Below are 19300 nucleotides of genomic sequence, written 5' to 3' on the forward strand. Positions count from 1 at the left end.
TCACAATGAAGCACAGTTGTAATAAATTTATCATACACAAAATGCCTGATCAAGTGCTGTCAGAACTGAAATCTAACAGCTGAAGATGGTCTAACAGTCCACTGAGAACAGAATCCATAATACGGGCTCGAGCGTCCTCGGAATGTACCATTCCCTCCTAAAATTTCTCTGAAACGTATCGAAAGAATCGGTCCTTCGATTTGTCAGAAGCGTTTAGACAGTGGGTCTCACACGTATGAATAGAAATTCCTAATTTCAGTGTATGCCAGCGATTCCATCTAGTCCGAACGGCTCCAGCTCCATTCATTTTGATCTAGATTTTTTTTTCCAGGAACGGAAGCTTAGTGTACTAAAGCCTGCCACAGGAATTGCTATCAAGAGACTGCCGACTAGTACAGTAAATTTCGTCCGAAACGGTGCGAAGCAAGATTTGGGCTCCCCTTGTAAGATACATTTCTGTATTTATCTATATTAACTCTGCATTCTAAGGAATGACGTGCAGTAATTAATACGATGCTGCTGTTTGAGAGGGTGCCATAATGTGTTTCGTCAAATAACAGCACGAATCTTACTACAGAACGATTGAAGAGTACTCCCATAACCTTGATCGCCAAATCAAGCGCTAAGTTTCCACACACTGTTTCGACGACGAGCTTGGAGTATTATTGAGGTTACCCTGTTGGTTAGTATTATATTTAGTTTGTGCGTTTACAGGAAATTCGTACAAATTTACTAGTACATACAATGGTTATTGACGTAAGTTTGTGACTTCTCATTACATATATTTTGCATTTTACGGTGTACTTTTATTGTATTAAATAGATAAAGCTCTCAGTTCTGGTAGTGAGCAAGATACGAAGATATAGGCAGATGTTACAAGAAATCTCGCTGACGATTAAAAACCTGGAATTTTTTTAGAAATGGAATGCTCCCGGAGGCAAAGTGGGTGGGGGTCAATAAACGATACCTGGCCACAATGTCTCCGTCACCAGAGAGGAAGAAATGGAAGGGTTAGATGGACACAGGAGAGTACTGATTTATTTTTTGACAAAAAATAGATCTGGCTTTCCCACGACGTATCTCCGTCGCCAAGATTTTAAAAGAAAAAAGGATACGTCTATGCGGGTGAAAAAACAAAGAAAAAAAAAAAGAATCCGAAGGGGACCACTTATGGAACCTTTACACGGGGCGTCGATAGCCGCGGACACCGACTCCCATGTCCATGGCATGTCTTGTCGTATTGTGTAGATATCGCTCTCTGGTGAATCTTCTGCGTGTGGACGTATCAAATTCACCTCAGGCCTTGAACGATCAGCTGCGGGCCGGATCGTGGATGATGCTCTGCAAGAAGTTCAAAAAGTATCGACTGTACTTAAGGTTGTTGACAATAGCACAATGACGATCGTTTAAATAGTTCCAGAAACCCATGAGATCTATGACATCACCTTTCTAAACAAATAATGAATCGCGTGGTCTCTGATGCGAGTGAGGGCATTGTCTTTCGTCCCCGGATATCCATTAGACCACCATGGTCGACACATACAGAAACAGTTCACCCACAGAAAAATGGTTCAAATGGCTCTGAGCACTATGGGACTCAACTGCTGTGGTCATCAGTCCCCCGGAACTTACAACTACCAAAACCTAACTAACCTAAGGACATGACACACATCTATGCCCGAGGCAGGATTCGAACCTGCGACCGTAGCAGTCGCACGGTTCCGGACTGCGCGCCTAGAACCGCGAGACCACCGCGGCCGGCCTCACCCACAGATTTTGCTCTCACACATTATGAATAACAAAATATGTGACATGGCAGCTTAAATTATTTACACCACTCAGGAACCGTAGCTCTTAGTGTCTGACATAAAAATTTCAACTTGATACATCTCTCCGTTCCAGAGAAAAGCGGTCTTAACAGTCAGACAAAAAGACGGAAAACAAAGCGCTGTTGTCGACGACTTAGGTGAGGAATCCTGTAAAGAGGTTCGTTTCATAATTATCTGACTAATACGGTTCCTCATGAAAGTCAAGATTAAAAAGCCTTATATGAAATAATTTTCATCAATGTTTGTGCATTATATATTGGAGCTCATACCAAAGACTGATATCCAATATTTCTGTATTTGAAATAATTTGTTTCGTTAATTAATCCCAACTGCGGATGAAGAACTTATTATCGTTGCTTCCAGAATCTAAAAACTGTTATCTTTAATTACTAATCTTTGTTTCCGTTACTAGCACCATTATTAGGTATCTCCCTGAAATTACATTTTTACGGGTTAGTTAATCTTAAAATCTTCTTTCGGTTTCCAGTGTGACATGAGAGGACCTGTAAATGCGACTAAACTAAATTGCTTCGCAGCTCAGTGAGTTACCTAAGTCAGCTTAATACACTGAAGCCTAGAGTGCCATAACACGTTGGAAAGGAAAGAAAAATGGCCAAACATAAGTTACAATTCTGTCACAATTTAAAATGGCCCATAACAGCCACTACGACACATAGAACCTTGAATTGTAGGAAAAAATAGCTTTAAAGAAGGTAAGAGATTTTTAGTTATCATTATTGACAAACTTAAATTTTATAAACGCACGCTGCAATTGTAACCTCGCACAGCACTGGTTGGAATCATATAATCCTATTGCTTTGTTTTTCAGTCTTTTACGCCTCTGATTTTTATTTGATTATCTATGTACATTGTGTATCAAGGTCATTAACTACTTCATAGTAACGAAGTAACTTCAAATATACGGACGCAGTGTCCCGTTTCTTTCCCACTTGAGTACACCAGTGCTAAAGTACATAATAATTTTCTATATTTATATAGTGAAGGAAATATTAAGCATTATTGGGGATTTTTTTTCACAGATTGCTCTGTGAACCTACTGGAAATGTTACTCCTCACGATTTAGGTACTGTGGTCCAGACAATCTTGACCTTGTACGTCATCGAACAGATGCCTAGCGTCCATACGTTTCGGCATTTGGTGTTGCGGCAGTGCTGCTGGGATAAGTTAGGTGCCAGACGAGTTACGGCCGGCGATTTTCGTTTACTTCACTGAGTCACGTGACCCACACGCTTTCAGATGAATCTTAGTTATTGCTTCCCAATGAGAGAAAGGAAGAGTATGCATGTGCCCAGCTCGCTACATTGGTATTTATCGTACCCTATGTCAGTAGTGTTGTAGTTTCTTGCAGGTTCCAGGCAGTCATCGCGTCTGTTATTTGTTCATACTGCTTACTTTACCTCGGCGTATGGACCTGATAATTCTGTTGTTTACGAACGAACCTGCATATCTTTCTTCACAGAAAAGACGTCCAAACGCTTTGCGAACAGTATGTTGATAATACTGTATGTAGGCTGTTTAGGTTTTTGTATTCGTAACGCCACGTAGCGCTCTGTATGAAAAACACTGGCTGTGCTGTGTGCAGTCTGTGGCTAGTTTGCATTGTTGTCTGCCATTGTAGTGTTGGGCAGCTTGATGTTAACAGCGCGTAGCGTTGCGCAATTGGAGGTGAGCCGCCAGCAGTGCTGGATGTGGGGAGAGAGATGGCGGAGTTTTGAAATTTTTAAGACTGGATGTCATCAACTGCTATATATATTATGACTATTAAGGTAAATACATTGTTTGTTCTGTATCAAAATCTTTCATTTACTAACTATGCCTATCAGTAGTTAGTGGCTTCAGTAGTTTGAATCTTTTATTTAGCTGGCAGTAGTGGCGCTCGCTGTATTGCAGTAGTTCGAGTAACGAAGATTTTTGGTGAGATAAGAGATATGTGAAAGGTATAGGTTAATGTTAGTCATTGCCATTCTTTTGTAGGGATTATTGAAAGTCAGATTGCGTTGCGCTAAAAAAAAATTGTGTGTCAGTTTAAGCACAGTCTTGTATAAGTTTTCTAAGGGGACGTTTCATATGTCGACCCTTAGCCGAGGATACCTCACAAGAATCGTCTGATTTTTCTTGTAGTTTGTGTAATTAGTGTAGATTTTGTTTATTGCTAATGCATAATTGCAGAGAGAATCTCCTTTGTTGTTGCAGTATTTCATTGTTGTACAGTAAAATAGGTGTACACGCGTGTAAATTTGCACCAAGTGTTTCGCAGCGGCGCTTGCAATTAACTAGATATTATTTTCAGTGCTATGTTAATGTGTTCTCTTATTTTTGCTCTTCAAATTGTGTTTTTATGTGTTGTCGTGTGAAATATTGTGACAATAATATCGTGGGAAAAACCTAAAACTGAGAAATGCAGTGTGTTAGCGCCACCATGTAATGAATTAACTAATGTTCAAAGTAGTAATTTGCTAATTGTGCATAGGGAAATGGAGCGGGCTGCAAATAATGGTGTAGGCAGTGAAACAGTGAACAGGGAAGCATTATCAATCGATCGGTCGGCAACAGCTCGCCACAGGATTCCGAAATGACAGGACACAATCTTGCAAATACTGTAGATTCAGATTTTGCCTCCTCATCGTTTTCTCAAATAAATCAAGACACTTTTTCTGCTTTTTAAAATGCGAATATTGCCGGTTCAAATGCACTGCTCAATAGCACTGAGGAACACGTTTCAGACACCAGTGCACTGTTATTACAGCTAATGCAACAAATGGGACAAAACCTACAAAAGTTAGACACAACACTTGAACAAAATCAGAAACAAATGGGACAAAATATTCAAAAGTTAGACACAATGGAACAAAAGCTTCCAATGTTAGACACAATGGAACAGAAGCTTCAAACGTTAGACTCAGTGGAACATACGCTTGAAGTAATACGTGAAGATTTAACTACTGAGTTACATAAAATCGAATCGAAATGTCAAAAAGTCTGTAATGACGTACAATCACAAATTTGTGAGTATTTCCAACCTATTTTTTCGCTGCATGAAAATACATTGCAGAATCACGAATGAGCCATAAAAGAACCGCAAACTATTGTTCATGAAAATCATGAAAGCTAAAATTGACTCAGTTGCATCTACCGATTCGGTTACGCAACTGGCGAAAACTCGGGAACACTTAAAGGGCACAGTAGATACGATTTAAACACAAATGGACACTCTGAAATTTGGTTCAGAAAAACACACTGAGGAAATAAGTACACTATCGGAGAAAGTAGCCGAACTTTCGGATCATTCAAACAAAATCAGAATCAAATTAATACGCAACACCAAAGAGAAATCCGGGAAGTACAAGATCAGCTGACACAGGTAATACAAGAATTATGTATTTCAGAGGACACTCGCGCTCCAACACGGGAAGAGGGACTTAGAAATACGGAAAAGCTACAAAATAATAACACAGGGCATTTCGGAAATTATGAAAGAAATTGGCAAGGTGCACCGAATTTTGCGATGGAACCGCCGACACGAAGTAGCAATGGCCTATATGCGACTCGCCGACATGATGATTTTGACTACAAGATGTTTATTACTACACGTAAATTCACAACATTTAAGAATTCCGGCAACGACATTTATCTACAAGCGTGGCTTCCTCAGTTCTATCATTGTTTTCCTCCCAACTGGTCTTTAGAGCACAGATTAGAATTTATGTGTGGCTATTTAGAGAATGACCCAGCTGTAAGAATGCGATCGGTCATTCACGATTGCCACAGTGAAGGATAATTTTATCATGCCTTCCTCTCAGCATATTGACCTCAAGCTACACAAGACCGACTAAAACATAGCATCATAATGATGAAACATTTCGAACAATCTGAATTTTCCAGTCTTGTGAAATATTTTGAAGACATGTTGCACAAGAATCAGTACCTGTCAAACCCATACAGCCCCTCAGAACTCATCCGCATTTGCTTAATCAAATTACCTGAACATTTACGACATATTATTTTGGCAGGACGTTGCAAAGACGACATTGAAGCTTTCCAGGGACTTTTACAAGAATTGGAAATTGACACTGACAATCGCGGAATGCGAAGACAGGAGCACATCAATTACTGGTCACATCCGTCACAATTCCGCGACGACAAAAGAAGTAATAACTGGACACGACAAGGCTATTCTTACAAAGTAAATCGTGAACAAAACAGACACCACCCACATGGCAACCGCTGGCAGAGTAATAGTTACAGAGAAAGATCGCTTTTCCATAGTAATGAATGTGACAGAGACAACCATAGAAACAGACAATATGGGAATCAAAATAATTATTATCAAGGGAGGCAGAATAACTTCAGACGCAACGGTCCACCATGCAGTTACGATTCCGGGAGAAATTCTCCACCACATGACCGACAAACGAGAAACTATGTAAACTACCGACAAAACGACAGACCTGAATTCCGTCAGAACTGGCGAGCTTCAAATAGGGCAGGGCCTTCTCGTCAGGGTGAATTTGTAGAAGTTAGGTCTCCTAATCCCAATAACGACGCACGCCAACAAAGAGACAGACAATGACTAGCACCGCAGGCAGCCACGTGCGCCGGCTGGCTCAGCGAAAAACAATATAGACGCTAACCTTGAGAAAAATTTTAGCATTCCTTACCGACATATTCAACATGATAATTGCTGTGAAGTTTAAACTCTGTCCACTAGGAAGAGTAAAGGATTGCACTACATTTCACATGTAAATCCATTTATTGAGAGATAATGTGCCTTTTAACTTAGTCTTTCCTATAAAATTTTTCACTTCACATTACTAGTACTCTTTGTCAGACTTAGAAACTGTTAACATGTAACTATGTTTTAAAGTTAACTATCCAGTCTAGAACCTAGGGAACATATTTAGACAGTCATTACAAATGAATTGTTATAGTGAACAGATGACACAGTGTTATTGTGTGTATACATTCTTGCTTGTTAGTTGCACAGTTATGTAACGACTATCAGGCTTACATACTTAGAACACATAACAGTACTGCTAATGAGATTTTACTGCAACATTTTGGTTTACTTGAAAATACATTATGAATTTAAAGTGCTTACTGTGAGATACCAGATGACACAGTGGTTAGTTTATTTGATAGCTACACGATTATATCGTGACGCTACTAATATGTGACACAATTTACATTGTTACTTTTGCGGTGCATCTGTTTTATATCTGCACAGTTTTTCTGAATTCTTCTGGAAAGTAAAACATGTTTTAGTAGTAACTTTTGTGGTATAGCTACGATGAGACAGCCTTTTCTGTAGCACAACAATACGTTACAGCACAGTACTTTCTTCATCACGGCAATAAACGCAATAACTAAGATATCTATACGCAAAGCATTTCACTTTTGTTTATCATGAAGTAAGTTCATTGACTTCTGCAGAACACCTTTCGGAGGACGATAACTACGACACTTCCACAGAATTATATTACAGCAATACGTACATTTAGCGCAAAAGGACATGTGTTTGAGTGATTAATTTTATACTTAAAACATTTATTTTTAAAGATTTTTGAATTACAATGATACAAAGGTTTTCCCTGATACATTTCATTCCATTGCTGTAGTCTGTAACACCTGAGGGTATAAATACATTAATCCTCAGGAGGGTATACGCTTACTTTGTGTGCTATGTGTTTGGCAAGCACAAGGAGCCCTAGCTAATATGGTATTTGCTTATACAACATTACACATCGGTACCATATTTCTCTAACATATAATTACACAGCTAACTGATCATTTAACTGAGAGAGACAAACATTTTTTTTACTACGTCAGTGACACATGTTTATGCAATTACACAGTTGGATAACTTCACACTTATGAAATTGTATTTTGTCTGTACTTTGTTCATATTTTCGGAACCATTGTGGTACTATGAGAGCTTTGAATGATGTATTTGGTGTGGGATCATGATTTTTAAAGTACGCTTGAGGTAGATGACACTATTGAAATGAGCAGAGAATTTTTTTAGGTTTTGAAATTATTGGAGGAAGCTACGACGATTTTGAGAATTGACTGAGATGTTATGATATTATTACCATGACAATGTGTATTATGCTGTTGGGGTATATTTATGATCAATAAGCTGATGCTATATGAGTTATTTGATTATGCTACGTATCTGTTATGATGAAATATTGAAGAAGTGTCGACGAATAAGGTAAGGAATAATGAGTAGAGGTTAGGGACTCTGGTTTGTGAAAAAGGTTGTTGGAAATCAAGAATCGTACTTTAAGAGTTATGAAATGTATGTAAATGGGTGCATGTATTACAATGCCGACGAAGCTTTTTTGGACACTGTTATATCAATAGGATTTTGTTTCTACAGATTTGTAACGCAAATTCTTGACCTGTGAAATGTTTTATATGAGCCTGCCACTGTAGCGGAAACTGGTGTCGTAAATATTTCGGTAAGAACGTTAAGTGACCACCTTCATGTAATGCGTCATGGGCACCCAGCTTTGTGACAGTCGCCTGGAAACAAACCATTAGTGTGTGCCTTTCAGAGGCACAGGTGAAAAAAAAGAGGCCATTATCCTAGCTATTGACATTCCTTTCTAGAAAGCATCGCAAATAAGACACGCTCAAACTTGAAAACATATTATTATACTGTGGAGCTCTTAACTTATGATATTTACTAAAATGCCTAATGGAAGGATGAGAAACATTTCACAGCTTTGTCTTGCTAGTTGAGAGAAATGCCATATGGCTTGCTTTATGTATTTATTTACTCATTTTGTTATAATCTAGCTTCTAGCTGCACTGCAGCACTGGTTAAAATAAAATTTTATAGATGAACTAACATCACTATTTTCTGTCTACAGATCCAGTAAAGAATAATTTTATGATTTACCTTCGTAGAAAGGAGAGCAAAAATAAACATTTCCCTTCACAGGAATTGCAAAAATAATATTTTAACAGTTTGGTAACTTGTCTGCTATAGTAAGTCAAGGTGATGCATCACTCTAGTGTTAAGATGTGACATAGGTATTAGACATGGACATCTTTACTGTAATATTCTTTCTGTTTGAGCTTTGTCATGTTTAGATATAAGTTATTGCATTTGCTGATGCTGTTTGCCAGGCCTGAATTTGACTTCGTATTACTCTGTTAAGCCAGTTTTTCTACAGATTTATTTTTTTTGGTTGCTGCACATTGCCTTGTATTAGTTGTAATATTGCATTTGCTTTGCTAATTTATGCTGCTTGCTTTGCCTTATTTGCATTTTTTATCATAGGTGCTTGTGTTAATTGTTTTGCGCTGCTGCATTACCTCATCCCTTAGTTTAGCATCTGAGCTCAATAGATTTAAGTTAGCTTAAGATAGGGTAGGATAAGAGAAGGAGTTGTGACGAATGGAAAGAAATGCATTGAGAAGCTATAAGAAAATGGTTTGGCCAAAAAAGTATTTTGAAAGAGGATATGAACAAAAAAGTAGGACTTAGGGACAACAGGTTTAGGTAGGATTTTCCTGGAAATAAATGATGAGGTAAGATAATGGAAAACAAATAATGAGGTAAGAAATATGTGAAAATATAAATACAGAAAGCATGCTTGGATATGATTTTTTTGGTGGAAACAAATGTTGAAATAAGACGAAAGATCTATGGAACGAAGTTTTGGGGTGGACTGCAGTAACAAATGTTAAACTGAAAACAAACCCTGTCCTGTATTTTTGTGTTATTACACTATGTGAATTTGTGTTCTTCCTGTCTGTATGTGTCTAGCTAATAAGATTTATGATGTAGAATTTTTCTGATAAAATGTTATTTACTTTGTAAAGATGTTTAGACATCATTTGTTCTGTTTTGTTTTAATGCTCACATGTGAGGTTGATGTTTCGAAAGTTATTCAGACCTTTTATGTATTTGCAAATGTCATAATTCCTGTAACACTGATGTGTATGTTTATTTCTATTCTTTTGTAAAGCCACTATTACTACAAATGTTATCTGTATTGTTATGTTATTTAATGATGTATTTTCTACCTTTGTAATTGTATTGTTATGTTGTAAATTTATAATTGTATAGACACCAGTTCTTCAAATTAAGTGTCATTTCACTGCACACGTTTCTGTTGGTCATAATTTATGCACAGTACGTGAGCAGTTGGGACTGTTAGTGTTTGCACATGTGTTAATAATTCAGCAAGGGACTGGTTAACAGCATTGCTGGTTCTAAAGACAGTTAGAAAAAAACTTTGTGAGTGCACAAGTGGTGGTTTATGGACTTGCTATATTCTCCACAAGACTCTTCCATGGTGATTGTGCACCTGCACAGTCGCAACAGTTGGCTGCTGGCCGTCTCTACAAGGACTACAGTGGTTTTGCATCTTTGATGACTAGCCAATACCATTATTTGTGTTTGCTCTATTGTGGCCCGTTACCTGTCTGCATGTCACGAGTCAGCACTGTCTTTCCGTTGGAAGGACAACGCTACTTCTTCAAGACTGCATGGAAATCCACTACTGCCTTGTGCATTTTCTTTTACTGCTCAGACTTTGAGAAAAAAAACACTGCAATTTTACTGTGATGAATGATCAGGACTGTCTTTATGGACTGTGAGAAAATTTTAGCTTCTGACCAACATTGTCTCAATAAGTGTGTGCAATTGATTTCTTTGTTATTGTAATTATGAATTTTTTTTAAATTGTATTGGCCACTGCCCAAAATAATTTGTAAATTTTTTTGTGGGAAGCATGGGGGCTATGTAACTAGGCTGTTGAGGTTTTTATATTGGTAACGCCATATAGCGCTCTGTATGAAAATCACTGGCTGTGCCGTGTGCAGTCTGTGGCTAGTTTGCATTGTTGTCTGCCATTGTAGTGTTGGGCAGCTTGATGTTAACAGCGCGTAGCGTTGCGCAATTGGAGGTGAGCCGCCAGCAGTGCTGGATGTGGGGAGAGAGATGGCGGAGTTTTGAAATTTTTAAGACTGGATGTCATCAACTGCTATATATATTATGACTATTAAGGTAAATACATTGTTTGTTCTGTATCAAAATCTTTCATTTACTAAATATGCCTATCAGTAGTTAGTGGCTTCAGTAGTTTGAATCTTTTATTTAGCTGGCAGTAGTGGCGCTCGCTGTATTGCAGTAGTTCGAGTAACGAAGATTTTTGGTGAGGTAAGAGATATGTGAAAGGTATAGGTTAATGTTAGTCATTGCCATTCTTTTGTAGGGATTATTGAAAGTCAGATTGCGTTGCGCTAAAAAAAAATTGTGTGTCAGTTTAAGCACAGTCTTGTATAAGTTTTCTAAGGGGACATTTCATATGTCGACCCTTAGCCAAGGATACCTCACAAGAATCGTCTGCTTTTTCTTGTAGTTTGTGAAATTAGTGTAGATTTTGTTTATTGCTAGTGCATAATTGTAGAGAGAATCTCCTTTGTTGTTGCAGTATTTCATTGTTGAACAGTAAAACAGGTGTGACACGAATGTAAATTTGCACCAAGTATTTCGCAGCTGCGCTTGCAGTTAACTAGATATTATTTTCAGTGCTATGTTAATGTGTTCTCTTATTTTTGCTCTTCAAATTGTGTTTTTATGTGTTGTCGTGTGAAATATTGTGACAATAATGGCGTGTGAAAAACGAAATACTAGGCTCCAAAGTAAGCTGAGAAATGATAGTGAAGACGAAAGCAGTGTGTTAGCGCCATCATGTAATGAATTAACTAATGTTCAAAGTAGTAGTTTGCTAATTGTGCATAGGGAAATGGAGCGGACTGCAAATAATGGTGTAGGGGACGTTTCAATACCAATAAATATCCATTTTCCGTATTTTTTTCGGAACTGTCACCTCTTGCTTGCGTCCTTACTGTTATAATGAAAATAAAGGCATTGTTTGCATTTGCCTGTGGCTCGTAGCGAAAGTTTTACAATTCACACTCCAAACTTAGTTTTCGAGTGAAAAGATTTCTTTACAATTATGTTGTCCAACAAACAACCTACTCATCTGCAATGTCACACGATTAGCGGTCTTTATTGGTTAACTAGCCTTCTCCCGGGGCTTCACCCACATATCCATTCAACACATACAGTGAACACACTTCCTCCTCTCCTTCTCTATGTCGAAATCCTCCTGCCTCGGTCTGTCCTTCTCAGCCTCTATCCATCCATGTACTACCGATGTATTGTAGACAATAGTGAAACCAGTTTTTTCTCTATCGTGTAATTACTTAGCAGAAACCTGCTTAAATGTGTATACAAGTATCACTTTCATTCACAGTCACTTTTGGTTAAAAGTTAGAAACGAGCATCATTTTTCGGATTTCATTTCTGACCGATGAGGAAACTTCTTACAGAGATTTCAGGAACATTCTCGTGAGTAAGGCATTAACATTTGGTTTCCTTAAGTCCATATAATTATTTTCACTTCCACAAAGAACTAGCAAAGAAACGTTCTTCGTTCGAGGGTCCTGAGATTTTGTTGCAGGCCACTTTCTTGTTTTTTTTAAATTAACCTTTGGTATTCTATTTGCTGGTTTACAGTAGGTTTTTATTTCTTAAATATTTTTGCCGTTCCTGGCGTGTAGGGTCTTCACTTGCCTTAAAATTCTAATTTGGTATTTGTATTTACGCAGTAAGCCTTTAAAACCATATTTACTGCCATTCCTGGCGTCTAATGCCTTCTGCTGTGTTTGTGGCGACTTGCATTTAATATTTCAATGCCGGTAATTTGTAAGTTGCAGCAAGTTTTAAACAATTCTTAATTTACTGCCATTCCGAGTGTGTAAGGCCTTCTGCCCAGATCACAGTGGCTTGCTTTTAAAACATTATCTGCTGTATCTGTATTTAATGGTGATTTGCTAAATTATAACTCACTGAAGACTCAGTAACTAACAGTTACTGATTACGGCCCCGTCCACAATGGTAACAGAATCCGGCCTTTCTTGACTACCAGGTTTCATCTACGTGTCTACATATTTGGAGCCATCTGTCACTGGAGGTCTCAGAACTGTAGCGTTTAATGCGGTAGTGTCTAACGTAACTATCTCGGAATGTGAGAACAGCGTGCTACAATCAAGTTTCGAAGCCGATGAGTTCGTCCACACCTGGAACACCCTCCCTTTCAGCATGACAACGCCTGACCACACATGAGCACTCCGACGTTTGTAACAATGTAATCATCCGGTGATTGGGTTCACTGTCATTGATGGTCCTCCATACAGTTCCTAGTTGCCCATCCGATTTTGATCTCCTTCCAAAACGTAAAGAATATATTTTACAGCAGCGGCATCAACAGACTGGTCTCTTGTTGGGAGAAAAGTGTTCGTCGCAAGAGTGACAATGTTGAGAAACAAATATGTAGAAGAAGAAGAAGAAGGAGGAGAAGGAGATGGTTCCCTCACATTGAGGTCATTAGAGACGGAGCACAAGCTCGGATTAGGAAGGAGGGGGAAGGAAATCGGGCATGCCCTTTCAACGCAACCAACCCAGCATTTGCCTGAAACGATTTAGGGAAATCACGAAAACCATAAATCAGTATGGTCAGAAGCGGAACTGAGCCCTTGTCCCCACGACTGCGCCACCCCGCTCCGTACAAATATGTAGACATGAAGAATAAAGATGTACAGTGTGAATAACGGTTGTTTTATTTAAAAATATTTACAAGTTTTCATATAAAAAATTGGGAGGCATTACTTTTCAACACGCCTTTTAGTATGCTCTAGCTTAACACAACGTGGGATAATTTCTTTTACAAAGGTCATCGTTCATGTATGCACTTACAATTCCATCGTCACGTGATACCCTATCTGGCGGTACACATTGAACACTGCTAGCATGTAATCCCCAAAGGTACTCTGTATATTTCCCCACACTTCATTGTGTTTCATGTCTCGCCGCACTCCTTCTCTTGTTGTAAGTTTTTGTTTTACGTATTGGCTTATCAGACTTACTAGTATCGTTACAGTTTCACAGTAGGCAATGAAGGATTAGAGATAAGAAAAACAGCGATAACCGCATTTTGGTTCAAGTCGAACACCGCTTCTGCACGCTACAATCCTGCTCCTTCTATCGTATCTTGCACATCTAGGGAACCAGATTTTTTCTTCAAGAGAGGTCGTCTGATGGTATAGTCAGTGTCGCTACCTGAATTGTGGGTGTACTATTGCATAGCCCTATCATTTATACCAACACGTTTGTCGTTCAACATTCACAGTCTTGCTATCTTCTGTGCACTGCCAGCTTATGGACTTGCTGAAACTTGCGTTACACTTTCCTGCGACCGATAAATGAAGCATGTTCCGTTCACTGTTTCTCTCAGAAACCGCGGTAGTTTAATCTTTAGTAAGCTTAAATCCAGATTATCCATATACATCATAAGTAATTCAGTCATACAGAAGAGTTAGCATGACAGAAGCTTCGCACCGCACAGAGAGTTTCGCAACTAAATGTAATAATATTTACGTCGTTATCTAGCATGAAAGGTTCTATACTAACAGGCTGCAAGTAAAAACCTCGATACTACGAGTGTATTGTCACTGGAAATGAGACAGTGAACAGGGTATGGCTAAGGAGTCGCTTGGCATTGTTGCACCGTCCTGGATTTAGCAGAGCGGTCTACGGCGCTGCAGTCATGGACAGTACGGCTGGTCCAGGTGGAGGTTCGAGTCCTCCCTCGGACATGGGTGTGTAATGTTTGTCCTTAGGATAATTTGGGTTAAGTAGTACGTAAGCTTAAGGACTGATGACCTTACAAGTTGAGTCCCATACGATTTCACACACATTTGAACATTTTTTGGCATTGTTGCCTGTAGAAGCTGAGATGTTGTTAGTTAATTTAATTGGAAAGGGATTTCTTGTTTCACATACAGTGGCCTTTATTCTTGCGATATGTGAGAGCTGTTTTTTGAATGTATCTGTTGAGTGTAAGTCACTGTTTGGATGTACAAGGTGTGTTTTTTGAAGTAAGGTCTATTTTGTTGTAGACACTAGTAGTTTTTGTCAGCAAGGAACCTGTCTGCTGCAGAAATTCAGCGACAGATATGCGAAGTGAACGGTGATACTATTATGAGTGAAACCAAAGTTTGTAAGTGGGCACGAGAATTCAAAGATGGCCGCCACAACGTCCATGATGAGAACAGCTCTGGTCGCTCTTCTTTGATTACAGATGATTTGGTGGCTTCCTCTGAATCGAGGATTTGTGAGAACAGGCGCTTCACAATAACAGGTCTCTCAAACGAATTTCCTGACATGTCGAGATCTGTGCTTTACAAGATTGTTTCTGAACTCCTGGCAACAGTTTAGGAAACTGTGCTCCCGATTGGTCCCGAAACTCCTAACAGAGGACCACAAAAACCAAAGATTTGAGTGTGCGATGAAGTTCTTGACTGTTATCACGAAGAAGGTGACGGCTTATTGAGTCAGATCGCAACTGGAGACGAAACATGGGTTTTGGATATCACGCCCAAATCGAAGCAACAGAGCATGGAATGGAGACACACACACTCGTCTGTAAAGATGAAGGCCAAACAGACTCTGTCCCAGCGCAGAATCATGGCGTTGGTACTTCGGTTTAGTCATGGTGCTTTGTTGGTCGACTTCATGCAATGAGGAACCAGTATCAATGCAGAAACATACTGCTAAATCCTGAGAAAGCTACGCAGAGCGATTCAAAACAAAAGATGCGGCATGTTGACTAAGGGAGTGGTCCTCCTCCATGACAATGCAAGACCTCACACTGCAGTTCAGACCCGCTAGTTATTGGACAGTTTTGGCTGGAAAGTTTTAGACCACCTACCCGACAGTCCTGATCTTGCACCGAGCGATTGCCATCTGCTCCTCCACCTCAAACAACACGTCACCGGCAAGCGTTACAATGACGATGAGTGATGTAAAAAAGGCAGTGAACTTTTGGGCATCAGAACAGGTGGCAAGTTTTTATGAAGAGGCTATTTTAAAATTGGTTGAGAGGTATGATACGTGTTTCAACAAACTTGGCTACTATGTCGAAAAATGGAGTGAAGTATGTACTTTCTGAAAATAAATTTAGTTTTCTGAAATAACCTGTCATTGTGAACTTAAGTTCAAACGGACCTTTCTTGAAAAACACGCCTTGTATATTTGGTGTAAAGTCATGTTTCAGTTGTACGAGAATGAGGAGAGAACTTGGACCTGGCCCCGACATACAGCTCACTTCTCTGAAATACTACCAAGAGGTCAGCCAAGCTGAACGTCCTAATATGAGGGACGTAACATCAACAATGTTGCGTTGTCACACTTCATGAGACACTCAGGAGGGATCTGGTATTGTTGCCGGTCACTGGCACAAGGACTGGTGATAATGGAGCATCTTTCGTTACCCCAAAGCTGTTTGCCGACGCAGTATAATACAACAGTGTAAAACTAAGATAGACGAAATTTATTGAGTGTAGCGTGGATCAGGATCTGAGTGGGAAATGATGAGGGTGTAATAAATATATCTGAAATTGAATTTCTCCAAGGTTATTTTTATTTGACTACTGAAGTATTAAAGCCAGTATTATACAATATTAGTAACACAGAAGGCACTAGAACATTGTCATAATGAATTTGCAAAACGGTTCGTCTTCCTTATCCAGCATAGGGGAGAACTCCAGCTGCAGCAGCATGTGGGTAAGTCCCAGCAGTGTACGGATAACCGTTTATCCCTGCCGTGTAGGGGTAGGCGCCAGCAGTGGTGTAGGGGTGAGCAGCTGCAGTGTAGGGATATGTTCCAGCAGTGTAGGGGTATGTTCCAGCTGTGTAGGGGTATGTTTTGGCTGTGTAAGGGTAGGTTTTAGCTGTGTAGGGGTAGGCATCAGTCAAGGGGTTGTAGGCTGCCGAATAGGGGTAGGCCCCTGTGTAGCCCAGGGCGGAGTAGCGCCCAGCCACGCCAGAATAGTACGGGTTGTAGGCTGCCCCTGCAAATAAAAAGACACACTATTACCGCCAGGGTAAAGAGACGAGAAGAGTATGGGAGGCATAAATACCCATACATTAGTTATATGTCTTTAGTATAATGCGAAATAATAATCTAATATTTAGAAATTATTGAATTTTACTCTGTTTCGTATGCAAAGGAAATATAAGTGTACTGGAAACGTAAAATTACATGACTTCTAACTGGTATTACACTCATATTAAAACGAAATGACGCTGTATTGTAAGTGTAGCCTTTATATACACATTTCTTTTAAATTTTTCTGCGCTTAACATTTACCATCTACCGGAAGATATATGCTTCAAACTTTTCCGAAATACTGTTCGATAATTACAACAGATCTCCGCGTTGCGTTAGTACATTTTTTATTTCCCTCCTAATGCTGGCACTACCATTACAACAACGATACATTCTGCAGCTGGTACCCTGACATAAATCTGGTACCAATTAAAAAAGCAAACAAAAAGACGCCATAGATTTCAAATTTCATTCTTCGTCCTCATACCCTAGTACAACCGCACCATCTCTCGTTACCGAAACTGACGCTGTGCCTGCTGACTACTGATGTATGCTGTTTCTCTGATGTAATACGTAGTCTTACTGTCTGCATGGTTTTCCTAGAGTCACAGAAATCCTAAACCAGTAGCTACGTTGCACTATGCAACATGAGCATATTTGGAACGTTATGCCAAGTATACACTCTGGGATTTCCTCATTCATTCTTTCTAAGAAAATATTTGACTTTCACAATAATATTATAATACGATGCATCAAAACGAAATGAAAGTGTAAATTACAATCTCTCTCAGCGCAAACTGTACATTCTACTATCACAGTCCTTCAGCTAGTCCAGCTTGAAATAATGTCTGACTACAAACAACTTTCGGTTTCCATTAGCTACTGAACAAAGGACTGATAATATTTCATTGACCTCAGTTAACGATAAAAATCGCGTGCAATATTGATGAAGCATCTTCTTCTTCTGCATCGTTTCTGTTCAGTTTAACACAGTGGAGGATACTTTTCCAATTAAGAAAATGGACGACAAACAATCTACAAATGTTGACAGAATTTTATTATCGACTAGCAGCTTTCCTCGATGAAGATGATCCTTCTTCAGAGAACTTTTCTTTTTATAAAAACAAAGATTTTGTGTTGTTGATGGCAACATGTGCTATTTTATTATTGTTTAATTATCATTCACATTTTAACAGTGTGACCATTACAGTTCAAGAATGTGCATAATATAACCCTCAATTTACTTGCCGAATTTTTTAGTATCGCTCCTCTCAGCTTAACTTATTGACCTTTTGTGTTCCCTGAGCAATTTTTGTTTTTCACCTCAATATCTACCCATTTCTCCTCTTCCTCTTATTTTGTATTAGTTTGCACCTATACTGTCTTACAGCCACTGTTTTATAATAATAATACTCTCCAAAATCACTCGTGTTAACAGGTGGAAAGAAAGATAAAGACTAAGATATTTCTGTAATCTTTGGTTATGAAATTAGTAGATTCTAACATGCAAAGAGAAGAAAATGAGATTTGGAAACATAATATGGCTCATAGATTCATCTTTGCATTAATGCCCGTGTATTTCCGAGCGACTGAAAAGAAGATTGTTGCAAGCAGTTGTTAATTGTTCTTCTGGTGAATATAACTGTGGATCGCTGTGTGTACAAAGAATCATTCTCCCACCTATACTAATCTCGCCAAGCCATAGCAGAAACATCATTAGTAACTTGTTCTATGATTTCTACTAGCTGTGTTCGCCTCCAGTATTTGTCCTCCAGGGTTTCTTATAGATTCACGGAAGCTGTTCCCTGACATCGTCACTTACGTCCCAACATCATACTCTTTTCTCTAGATGGTATGTACCAACATCTATTGTATTGTATTGTGTATTTAAACCGGGAGCCTAGAAACGACGGAGGGGCTTCGCCCCGCCATAGCCCTCAGTGGGTGACAACCCCACAGCAAGCCACAGCAGCACACCCACCCCGCCGCCACCCCACACCGAACGCAAGGTTATTGTGCGGTTCGGTCCCCAGTGCCCCCTCCCCCCCCCCCCCCCCCCCCCTTCCTGGAACGTGTCGTACCAGACGAGTGTAACCTCAAATGTTTGCGTGGTAGAGTAATGGTAGTGTGTGTGTACGTGGAAACGGTGTTTGTGCTACAATCGCCAACACATTGTATCTGAGGCGGAATAAGGGGAACCAGCCCGCATTCGCCGAGGTAGGTGGAAAACCGCTTTAAAAACCATCCACAGGCTGGCCGGCACACCGGATCTCGACACTGATCCGCAGGGTGGATTCGTGTCGGGGATCGGCACGTCTTCCTGTTCGGGAAGCAGCGTGTGAAACGGCGCGGCTAGCCGCGTGGGCTGGTCTGTACCATGTAACATTGTCCTCGGCGGTCCTGCCAAGAACAGAGAAGTGCTCGGTTTGAAGATAGACTAAGGTAGAGATGCAGTATTTCTCCTGTGCTGTGTACCAT

The 19300-nt window shown here is 39.6% G+C and overlaps 1 protein-coding gene across 3 annotated transcripts in view; it reads right to left on the reverse strand.

Annotated features, from left to right (window-relative positions):
* The window catches only part of LOC126284147 (uncharacterized), a 144250-nt gene that overhangs the window by 15467 nt on the left and 109483 nt on the right, over positions 1–19300 (reverse strand). For 2 of the 3 annotated variants that reach the window (XM_049982866.1, XM_049982867.1), the window contains exon 3: positions 16332–16784. In XM_049982866.1, coding sequence (XP_049838823.1) covers positions 16456–16784 — 329 coding nt within the window. In that variant the 3' untranslated portion in view covers positions 16332–16455. Of the gene's footprint in view, positions 1–16331; positions 16785–19300 lie in introns of those variants that run through there. The other variant, XM_049982868.1, reaches the window with a different exon arrangement.

The sequence above is a fragment of the Schistocerca gregaria genome, chromosome 8 (assembly GCF_023897955.1).
Source record: "Schistocerca gregaria isolate iqSchGreg1 chromosome 8, iqSchGreg1.2, whole genome shotgun sequence".
Lineage (NCBI taxonomy): Eukaryota > Metazoa > Arthropoda > Insecta > Orthoptera > Acrididae > Schistocerca > Schistocerca gregaria.